Source organism: Antrostomus carolinensis, unplaced genomic scaffold (genome assembly GCF_000700745.2).
Source record: "Antrostomus carolinensis isolate BGI_N321 unplaced genomic scaffold, ASM70074v2 scaffold14282, whole genome shotgun sequence".
NCBI classification, from domain to species: Eukaryota; Metazoa; Chordata; class Aves; order Caprimulgiformes; family Caprimulgidae; genus Antrostomus; species Antrostomus carolinensis.
In genome coordinates, this window is record NW_010300274.1 from 2,951 (window position 1) to 15,000 (window position 12,050).

A 12,050-nucleotide genomic window follows, 5' to 3' on the forward strand; every position below is an offset into this window, starting at 1 on the left:
CTTTCCTATGAAGAGAGGCTGAGAGAGGTTGGATTGTTCAGCCTGGAGAAGAGAAGGCTCCACAGAGACCTTATTGAGGCCTTTCAGTACTTAAAGGGGGCTTATAAGAAAGATGGGGACAGACTTTTACCAGGGTCTGTGGCAATAGGACAATGGGTCATGGTTTTAAACTAAAAGAGGGTGGATTTAGACTCAGATGTAAGGAAGAAATTTTTTACAGGGTGGTCAAACACTGGCACAGGTTGCCCAGAGAGGTGATAGATGCCCCAGCCTGGAAACTTTAAAGATCAGGCTGGATGGGGCTCTGAGCCATCTGATCTAGGTGCAGATGTCCCTGCTCACTGCAGGAGAGTTGGACTACATCACCTTTAATAGTGATTTAATTAATCATGATTAATCTGGATTTTAACATGAACTGCTGACTTTCAAAAGGCTTATTAGGAACCATTGAATCTGTATAGAAAAATTGTTCCATTATATTGTTCTTGTGCCAGGAGCTTGTTAGACCTGCCATTCTGCTCTTTGTCACTTGCTGGGAACTTCATATGGTTTTGGGGGTTTTTTTGTGCAGAAAGATATTTACCTTTATAATATGCTAATTTGCATATACTATAGGATCCAAGCATACCTCCTTTTCCCCTTCAATTTTGTAACTTGCTAAGTAATTTATCTTTGTTCCTTCTGCTTTCAGGTTTTGGCATAACCAGAGAGTTTCTGGTTACTGACAGTTATAGTATCTCCTTAGTCTTTGGAACTTGTTTGCTAAAGTGTTGGGTTGTTAGTATTTGCATATAGCTATAAAAATAGAGATGCCTATTTAATCTAGCAACAGTAGCTCCTGAATAGCTTTTCAAACAGTTGGAAAATTAAGCATAAGAAGACTGGAATCTGTGTTCATCCTCCAAAGAAGTAGCTAGGACTCTGTAGTCAATCTTGTGATTGGTAATTACCTCCCAGTCACAGTCTTCAGCAATTCGTGCTCAGTGGAATTGTGTTTTCTGAAATAATGGTTGTTTCTGAAGGCATTCTTTCCTAAAATTGCTCTGAGGAAAGAATGAAGTACTTCAAAACAACTGTTCAGTTATAAAACATTTCTGTAAGGCAAGTGTGGTAAATAATGCATGTTTTACAGCTAATTACCCAAAGTAAAAATAAAATCTATTTCACCTCAAATTTTTTGAAATTTCTCCATTTACTTAGGGTTATGCTCTTTAAGAGTCCTTTTCTGTGTGTGAGGAAAGGAGAGCAGGCAGAGGTTCTAAACCTGAGAAGTGTTTGAAACATGAGACATCAGTAGAAACTACAGTCTGTAGCTGCCAGGAAAATGAAAAGTCTGTGCACACAAAGATGATGTTTTAAGTTTTGCAAAACTTTCTTATCGTTGCACTGCCCCTGCCACACGTGATATGTGGTCACTGTAGAGAAACACTGAGCCAAGGTTCGAAAGAAAAAGAAAGGATGAATGTCAATAGAAATTTTAATTATTATGTTAGAAACACATAGTTCTTGGTATGTTTATCAAGAAAGTTAGCAAGTTAAGATTATGGAGCTAACAGCATGCACAATCATTTGGGTGTACGAAAGTGAATCTCGTTAAAAGTTTCAAATTGATGTACCCAGCTTGTGGAATCCTTTCTTTTTTAGATCTGTGCACTTTTGAAATGGTACACTCATCTGGTATACAAACTCTTCTGTTTGTACCTTGAGCTGCCTGTTAGCTCAAGATGGGCTAAACAGTATCATCCCGTATCTTACGCAGCAGGTGGAGAGGGTCGATTGCCTTTTCACCCATCCTAGTTCTGCCTCTGACAAGAGGACTGCTGTATGCTTTATCACAATGTCGCAGTCAGAGATGCAGCGATGTCGTGCTACTGGTGCTCCCCCGTTATTGCAACTCAGAGTAGAAAATTCAGCCTATTTTGCCAACTTTTCACTGTATCTCCTATCTTCACCCTCTGGTATGTGAGAATTGCATGCCTGCCATTCCACGTATAAACGTCAGAGAACTCCTGAGTCTGACACTAAGCCAAGTTAGTAATTCTGAAATATGGAAAAGATGGGAGTTTGCGTTTTTATACAAAATATGTGAGATGTAGTCCCAGTACAGGACAAGCTGAATAAAACTATTAGCAGTAGTTTTATTTATCTTCCATTTTACTGTATCGTATTGCAGTTTTATCCAGTTTGATGATGACATGCTGTTAACCAGGGCTTTACAAAAATGTAGTATGTTTGAGAACGCTAACCATAACTGGAAAAAAAATAATTTCATAGGCCTGGTTTTGTGTAACTTAATTAAATTCTCAGCAGGCTGATTCCATATTGCAAAAATGACTGCTACCCTTGACTACTTTGTTTGCAATTTAACAAGAAAAGAACAAGCATGCTTGTGGGCTTTCTTTGAGCTGCTTTGCCAAAATAATCTGGAAGAAACATAATTAGGGTAGTTTGCTCTGTTTTTAATCTAAATTAGATGACCTCAGAATGACATGGTTACCTTACTTTTTGCTAAAGATGCCTATGCACAGGAACCTTGAAATAGAGTTGGTTTTTCAGTCTTTTCAGTCCTCTTTGTCTGTTGCTTTCTCTGAACTATCTAGTCACTATTTTAAACAAATAGTGTTAAATAGGTTGTGCCATTTTCGTATATTATGTTCAGGTGTTTGTGCCAGGTTATATGCCTTTGAATAGCAGTCTTGATCATCATTCTCTTAGAAAGCAACATAATTTAAATATTATTTGAAACTTAACATATAATGGATTTCAGAATGATATTTCTACATAATGTGGATTTCTGAGTGATATTTCTTCTGTAAGTTTGTGTTCTCTACCACTAATTTTTCTCTGACATTCATTAAGTTACCTGTTACCTGCTCAATTTATTTCCAAATATGCTGTATTTTATTAATTTTAATCTGTTTGAATGCTTTGTTGTAAAGAGAGAAACTGTTGGGATTTTTTTTTTTTAATGCTAAAGTAGTCTGCAGTAATTACTATGATTTGAAGAATAGTTCTTTCTATAATTGACAAGTGTTCCATGTAAAAAAATCTACTTTATTTTGCAGGTGTCCTCCAAATGATGCAGACTAGAATTGGTGCTTTACAAAGTACTGTTGATAGGTATGACATTCATTATGTGATTAGAAAGTATACATTCTTAATTGTTCTATCATGTTGTTTATTAATACTTCTATAACTAAACTTATATTCTTATTTTTAGAATTAGAGTCAAAATTGTTGACCCCTACAACAAAATAGTGTCTCGCACAGCTCAGCTAGCAAAACTTCAAGTAAGTTGTATTAAAAATATATTTTTAAAAAACGTTTTTGAACATGTATTATTTTCCAACTGTCAGACATGGGTGGGATTTTCATACTCTGGTAGCCTGTAGTTCATTGTTGGTATTTCTCAATGAAAAAACACTATTTCTGTGTCTCTTTATGAGCTACTGAGAAGTGCTTCGTATTGCAAAGTAGGAAACTGAACTTTGCAGTAGCTCAGTGAGTTTTTGTGGAGATGGGAAGAGGGAAGGATTATCTGAGTACAGATTAATTAAATTCTCATTACTGTTTGTATAATTTTGGTATTTAATGTTATGGTGCCATTGTGTGGAAGATGCTTTTCTCCTCCAAGTAATGCATGTTTGGCTGCAATTTAGTAAAGAGTTTGGTAATTAATTCTTTCAAAATGGTCAAGATACAATTTATGGACCCAGTTGTGGTTCTGGAATTTTATAAGCCCAGGTACATAGTTGTCCCTGTCTTTAGAATGTAAGTGGAGTCTACAGAAGAATGTAGATCTCTGTTAGAGGACAGCAGAGGGAGAGGCCTTATCATAACAATGGTCAGGTGTCAGACACTTCCATTGTTAATTTTATAATAGTTGAAAACTATTCCAAAACTTTCGTGACTTCCATGTGGCAGGGTAGGGGCAGATTTTTTTTTTTTTTTTGCTGGTGTGGTGTGTTTTTTTTTTTTTTTTTTTTTTTATGTTGCAGCTGTGGAAAGGGTTGTGGGAATTTGAGGCTAAAGATTAAGATAATTTCTGCCCTGACCTTTCACAAAGTCAAACTGCAGAAGGATGTCTGAGAATAATGAGTCCCTGAACTTAGGAAATGTTTCTTGGGTGCTCTTTGCTTTCTCTTTGCTTTAGCAGAGTTACGTGGATTTTCCTGTGGTGTAAAAGCAGCATGCATCCAGGGTCAGCATTACTCAGTCTGTGCCAAGGAATTTGTAATATCTGGCTTCTCTTGGCTGTAAGTCAGAAAAAAGAGCTACAGGGTAGAAAAAGGTAGATGACTGATAAAAGAGGTTGCACTGTCAAAAGATGTAGGGTTGGCAGGTATGTTTTGCATAACTGTGTGGTGTTTAAGGGCCTCTTGTACTCATGATGCTATTATTTTAGTGCTTCTCCATTGATTGCTGTGGGACTGCTCACAAACTGAAGGAATATTTGGCTTGTATAAAGCTAAATTTTGCCATCCCTAATTGTTTTTAATATAGTCTGGCTTTTTCATAACCATTCTCACTGCAAATTCTTTGTCAAACTTCAAATCCAGCCCTGAATTTTAAATCTCTGCTGTGTGCTTGTGTATATTGTGTCTTGCTCTGCTCTTAGAGCTTCCTGGCATCCCAAGGGAGAGCAGCAGATTCACAAAGCTTACTTCCTACTTTAAATCATACTGTCCTCTTCTGAGTCTTTCCATAGTAGATCACAAGCTAAATGGGAATAGTTAACAGCTGAAATACGTAGACAAAAAGTTTTTCCTTCAGAGGGTTATTTTCTGTGCAGCTCTGTTTGACTATGTGTTTCTGTGTTCTCTTAATTTCAGATATCTCAGTGTTTAAAAATCCTTATAACAGCCAAATTTTTAAAACCTTTTAAAAAACAATAGTTCTTTACTTTAAAGTTATTCTTTCTTTAAAATATTCACCAGTAGCAGATTTCTTCCTGGTGCTACCATAACTAAATAGTAAATGTATTCTGAAGATAGTGGACTGTCTCATCTTTTTTCAGGCTCCTGTTTTATATATGTATATTCAATTACATTATAAACTGGCAGATATATCCAGTTGCATATATGATCTACATACTACCACATTTTCAAGTGGTCCTCTCTTTATAATTAAGTCTTCTTTCAATGATTTCTTAAAATTAACTTGAGATTAAAAGTAAGAGGCTTTTTGATTACTCAAATTGTAGCAATAATGTCTGTTAGTGTTGATATGTTGCTTTAAATTTCAGGAGATAATTAACATGTAATCTCCAGGAAAATCAAGTTTTATTTTTACTTTTACTAAAACCACTGGGACTAACTCAGGCTGCTGGCCATTTCCAAATTAATTCTTGCTTGAACAGTGGAATTCATTCCTTCTTGTATGAAAGCATCTCCTTTAGAAAAGCATACTATAACAGCTCAGGAAGGGAATGTTTCCTGAGTTAATTCAGACTTCTGTTATGCAGGTGATCAGGTTAGAGGATCTAGCATCTGTGAGCAACTCCACTGTTAGATAAATTTTTTTATTTCTTTTACATGGTCCTCATATATTGCATTCTTTTACAGTGACTGGGAGTTTTATTAAGTTAAATGGAAATACTTGGGTGAAACAGAATCTTTGTCAAGGGCACAATGCAGTAGCAATCACTGTGAAATAAGAGTGCATCCTCAGTGTCTTTGAATTCTTCTCCTCCTTCTGATTCCCAGGGCCAGAAGTTAATTTTTTTTTTTTTTGCTATTGTATCTAAATGTAACTTTATCTTACTTAGCTTGATAGTCCTTTTAAAAGATTGTTTCATGGGATAGGAGATAATGAGCAACAATCAAATGAAAAAGAAATAATCTTTTGGCATGTACAGTAAAAGATGGTTAGAAGATTACTGAAGTTGAATTCCTAGGGAAAAGCATTAGCCAGAGGTACACAATTGGATTAAAGAATAATTAAATTTGAAAGCAGAGTAATAAAACTATGCCCTCTTATTTGGTGAAGCACAGTGCACTATATAAAAAGTTATTTTTGATCCATCTTGTAGAAATTTAGTTCATAGATATGAAAGTGATACATGGATCAAAATTTTTCCAATTAAAGAAATGAATTAATAAAAACTAATGCGTTAATCTCTCAAAGTAGGATAAGCCCCACTTGGTTTTCACTAATGGTGATAGAAATCATTTGGTTGTCTTAGAATGCTCAGGAAACTTGCACTTCAGACTATGTGATACAGAACCAAAAGCAGCAAGAGTAATTGTGCTTTCAGTGGTTCGGCTCAATGGGGCTTTTTCTCATTTTTTCTTTTTGTTCTGTCTAGATGTTTCATAAAATTAAACTACAAATACTTGTGGTTTGATTGGTTTGTGCTGGCATAGGGAGGAGACTGACAAGTTGTGCAGTTCAGTGAATATTGGCTGAAATGACTCATGTATGTTTTCATATGTGCACTTTAACATTAGTTTTCAAGACGTGAACTTGAGTCTAAGAAAGGGGTTCAGAGTCTGCCAGATACTAAATATTAAAAAAAAAAATTAAAAAATTGATTTTGATATCCGTAAGGTAAATATTTCGGGAGATTTTGTCTAGTACAAGGGAAAATACCTCAGAACAATTATTTCTTACTTTTGCCAAATTTCTCATTTACCTCTCTTAAATTAATCTAATTGCAGATGTATGACTGTACTGAAGTCCACATATTTGTTTAACTTCTGAATTGCATTTCTAAATTCTAGTTCAGATGTTACCCACTCAGAATGTTGCTGCTCCTGCAGCTCCTGCTCCTAGCCCCATTGACACAATCCAACCCTACAGGAACCCTACACTTGAAGTAACTCTTACTGTTTCTCTATTATTTACTGTGTAGAAAGAGAAAACCTCTCTCAAGATCTTAGTTGAATGAAAACTTATGAAACCATTATGTTTGATTCAGATGTCAGCCATGCCTTTTATTCTAAATTGGTGCTGAGGAAAACATACACAAATACATTTCCTGAAAATTTACATATGCATCCATCTTCTTAAGTTTTAGCCAAGAATGCTGTGTATTTTAATAAGCCTATGCAAGAATGTGCACTAACAGTTGGCTGAATGAAGGTGACTGGCCTTCAAGTTTTGCTGAAAAATGAGTTTTTACATCTATTCCCACCATAGGAGTCAGTATTTGTAATAACAATTTAGCCTTTAAATTTTATTGTCCTCTGAAGTAAATGCTGCCATTTTGCTTATTTTGGATCAATATTTGTTTGGCAAGGCCAAATTATTAATTTTACTGAAGCATACAAAGGGGAGGAATACTGAGGAGAGATGCACAATGTAAAGTAAAGCTCACTTCTAGTAAGAAATAGAACATGTCTTTGTCATAGGGTTCTGAGTTGGGTTGTTTTTTTTTGTGATAGTAATGACAGCATAATCTCAGTAGTCCTATGAATTTAATTACCAGCTTTTGAAAGTACTGGTCTATATTGCATAAAATCAGGTTAAAAAGTCCTAAACAAAGGGGTTTCAGTGTTCTCAAGTTCCTTGGTTTTATTCACGTCCATATTTCCTTTCTTGGTTAAAATATTTCCATATTTGAGGCCTAGTATTATGTGATCTCCGTGTACTGATAATATCCCCTAATGCTACAATTTCTCTGCAGGCTGCCTGTGACTTACTGCGGAGGATAATACGCATCTTGTATCTCAGTAAGAGACTTCAAGGACAACTGCAAGGAGGAAGCAGAGAGATTACAAAAGCTGCGCAGAGTCTCAATGAACTTGGTGAGTCCTTAGTTACTTTTAGAGGCATTTTTAGCTTGTACTGATATGACTCACACTAGTGTTTGACTTAAACAGAGAAACCCCCAAAACTCTTTATTGTGGTTCTTACTGCCTACTTCCTGATTTGAATTGAGAAATGGTACGGACAGAACTCATTACTAACTTCAATTTTTTCATATGACTTCTGTAGATAAAGGTATTTAATAACATGAAAATTCTATGGTAATAACTTGTATTCTTTTGAGCAACAATTTTTTTGTGAAGCAATTAATTTCTTACCGGTTTGTGTTTATATAAAAGGCTTTATATATATTTATTTAGCTTTTGGAAGACATTGCACTACAATAAGGCATTGCTTGAATTACAGTTTACATCCTAAAAGAAATTACTGTCCCTGTGACCTTTATGAAAGCAATATGATACGATATACTGATACCTAGCCTAATTCAGATACTGGAAGTGTTCTTCTGCAGTAGTGACTAATTTACCCTGTGTTTTATTGGCTTCTAGGAAGAATGATGAAATAGTTCTCACGAAGCTCATGTTATATTGCTAGATTGTTTTCTCTGCTTGAGCTAGCTTGGGTACTTCCACACTATGCTGCAGGAGGCAGTGAGGAACATCCCATTAGTCTTGGGGATCAGTTGTTGGTGTTGTATATGATATCTTGCCAGCTGTTTCTCTTTTCGTTTAATGTATTCAAATTTCGGCTTCCAAAAATAGGTTGTGGGAGGGCTGAACTATCAAACATTCAGAATCATCCTGAGGTTTATTGTGCGTATTTGTCATTACTGCTCTTTTTATACTGTGTAATCAAAAAATTATTAGACAGTGACTTAGTCTTATAATTAACGGATGCTGTGTTGCAAATGGAAAGTTTTTATATTTATTTAGTATATCAGTTTGACTGAAGCACTTAAGCAATTGTAGGATTCTAAGCTAGAATATTTTTTCTAATTTTCTATTTTTTCTAATTTTTAATTTTCTTTCCATTTTCATCTCCCCTCACATCTTCAGGATATATAAAGTAATACTGTCTTTTAACTACCTGAATTACAAGTCTTGTGGGATTAATCTGAATGCTAGTTCCTATTTAATTAATTAGTACAATTTAATGGTAAAATCTGAGATGTTTATCTTGTGTAGTTTTTAGAATTTCTTTCTTTTAAAGAAAATGCCTATTTTTTTAATTATTTTTTTTTTCTTGAACCATTGTGAAAAGGAGCTTCCAATTTTTTCTGTTAAAGTGTCATAGTCTTTTGAGTTTCACGTTTTCAACTACTTGGTCTTTTCCTGAAGCTTAGAAAAGTCTGGATAATTACTGTCATTAAAGATGAAGGGAAACGTGTCCCCTTAGGAAGCCCTTTTGAGTTTCATCCTACAGTCTATAGAGGGGGGAGCCAAGGCTTGTGGTCCATAATTTAATCCTTAATTAATCCTTAGTTCTGGATGGTTTATGGCCAGGTAAAATCCCTTATCTACTGTCATTTCTCTCTTCCTCTCTTTTCCTGGTATTTCTTCCTTTCTTCTCCCTTACCTCTCCATCTGCACCCCTCCCTCATCTTTTGGCTGTTGTTCTGCAACTCCTCCACCTTCCAACACGCTTACTTGGGTTCTCTAGCAAAGCAGAAAACAGAGCTATGATAGACTATTGAATAAGCTATTATCTGCTCCTAGTGATTATACTTCATATTATACAATCCAATTCAGCATATGGATAGGTAAAGCAAGTGGCATATTGAGATGTCACACTGTGTGTAATGCAGTGAATTACATGCCCTTACTAGGTTTCTTGGTGATACTTTAATACAAATATTTTACAAAGTGAAAAAGAAACATTGCTAATCAAGTTTATACAATAGAATGTGACAAGAAAATGGTACATTATATACAGTTCCCTTTAACAGAAGAAATTCTGGAGCTATGAAAAAATCTGCTGTCTTGTATGTGGATATGCAGAAATTACTGTCAGTAACAGTGGCCAGTAACTGATGAGATGAAGATGAAAAAATTCTTAGTCGTGCAGTGAATGGCTAGCTTGATTATGGACGGGTTGTTAATTCTGTCTGCCAGTTACAGAGCTAGCTCTGGACAACAAAGGATTCATATTTTTGGCTTGTCAGATACCTAGAACCGATGTAATCATTATTCATATAAATGCCTAGATTTCTTTTAATTATAATAAACTCCTAGTCTCTCTGTATGGTTGTATTATAATTTATTTCACAGCAAGTGAATTTATTTGCTTCAGTTACCTTGTGAGCATATAGTATGTGTAGGCAAGCTCCCACAGCAGCCATAATTTTACTCTTTTGTAAACTCAGAGTTAGTCTGCAACTAAGCTATGCAGCCATAAAATGAAGGGGAAGGAGTCTATTGAAATATGGTTTTAGGTGTCTTTAACATAGAAGTTGCTCCAAGACCATACTACCTTCCATGTAATTTATGAGAAGTGAGAATGGAAGAAAGATAGTACTATGACCTTACTTTAAAGCTAAGTAATTCTAGAGAAAAGGCAAAATATTGTCAGTTATGGAAATCTATCTAAAATGGAGAAACCCCTGCATATGCATTGTGTTCTTTATAAAGAGGGAGCAAAGCTTACACATGTCAGTTATTTAGGCTTAACCTGACAACAGAAGACTTAAGGGAAATTCAAAGAAATAAAACTCAATTTTGATGATACTTGTAAAGGAGTGTAGCTTGGATGGAGAAAACTGAAATTAGTGAGGATGTGCATGATACTGGGAAAAATATAATTTGAAAGAAGCTTTTTGGCTATGCCTGGAAGGCCTCTTCGTAGCTGGCATAAAGTCGATGGGGTAGCCTTGTCTTCTAAAGTGCACTCCAGAACTAGTGACATCTTCAGGCCCAGGGTCACTGTCACCTTTGTGCACAATTATTTTGTGAAGGCTAGAAAAAAATTTGACTTAGCACCTTTATAAGGTAAACAAGATGTGTCATGATATCATTTAAGCAAGAAAAAGGCTGGATATAGCTGATATGTCTGTTAGAATAAAAATTAGAGGAAATGGGAGAGGGAAAAAAACCTCTTGTCTGCCTGCCTTCATGGAGATTGCATTGGTGGCACCTTGTTTTGTCCAGGAGGTTTCTCTATTTCAGTGTGCTTTTTTAGTATTCCTACTACGTGTAGTACCGTGGAGTTTCCACCTAAAGGGAACACCATTGTGAAGACTGTGAAGTTATCTATAGCAAAACATCTCGTCACCCAGCTTGTGTCTTACGATAATACAAAATAACACTTGATAGAGGGAGAGAATTGAGTTTCTTTGTGAAAATTCACTATTTCTTTTTACACTTAGTTCTTGTAGTTGTGTTGTAGTAATGTCACATGGTCTGTTTTTTTCTCATCTTTGAAATTGCTTATGACATTAAATAGAGCAAAATCTCTCCAAATATTTTGAACCTAAGCAATCTGTTTTTTTCTTCTTTTTCTCTCTTGCTTTTTAAACTTAGACCTTTTCCATAGAAAGGAGAGTGTTTTCCTTTGTGTGCGTATGTATGTATGTATTTATGTATATAAATATTTATAAAACAAATATAAACAATATGCATATTCATCCTAATGTATCTCAGCTGCTTTTCAGAGTAATCTAATTGTTCTTAGTGTTTATATTTGGGAACTCCTGGGGAGAGTTGAGATTTCAGAAGATGGGAGAGCTTGCTTTTTTGCAAATAGAACTCACTGGCTCCTATTTTCTGACTTCCTTAAGCAAAGAAACTCTAGAACAAATAAACTATTTGTTGGAGTCTAGAATATAAAAGTGTTATTAAATACTAGGCCACATAGATTTATCAAGAATGAATCCTGTTTAACCACATTTTCTTTGTTGGCAGCAGAACAGGTCTTGGAACTAGAGAGATCTATGGCTGTCTTGTAGTTTGGTGTGAATAGTGCTCTGGACACCTTGATACACTACCAGGAATCAGCAATATAATCCAGACGAAAATGTTGTGCAGTGAGTGCAGAAGTTTTGAGAAAGCTGTACTCCAAAAGTTGTCATCGGTTTTTCACTGTTGCCCAGCAATATATCAAGTGGGGTTTTGTTGAAATGTTTTCTGCAGCTGGCTCGTGTTTTCATTAATGATTTGAATGATGTAATATGGTATATCCTTATTAAATTTACAAGTAATAATCCAGCAGAGAAGAATGGAAAGTATGTTGGGAAACAGGATTAGAGTGAAGAATATTCTTAGCAAATTGGAGATACATCTTAGCTGAACTGATTTCATTTCTGTTCCAGACAAGTGCAAAGTCCTAGCAATAAATAGGTGTAGTTA

General features: G+C 35.4%; 1 protein-coding gene across 1 annotated transcript in view; it reads left to right on the forward strand.

The window, feature by feature from the left end:
* LOC104521170 (conserved oligomeric Golgi complex subunit 5-like) overlaps positions 1 to 8,275 on the forward strand; it is a gene marked incomplete at its 5' end in the record, with an annotated part of 10,671 nt that extends 2,396 nt beyond the window's left edge. The window contains 4 exons of the mRNA XM_010163085.1: positions 3,066 to 3,120; positions 3,221 to 3,290; positions 7,628 to 7,748; positions 8,259 to 8,275. Of these exons, the coding sequence (XP_010161387.1) occupies positions 3,066 to 3,120; positions 3,221 to 3,290; positions 7,628 to 7,748; positions 8,259 to 8,275 (263 nt within the window). The remainder of the gene's footprint in view (positions 1 to 3,065; positions 3,121 to 3,220; positions 3,291 to 7,627; positions 7,749 to 8,258) is intronic.
* Between the last annotated feature and the right edge of the window lie 3,775 nt (positions 8,276 to 12,050).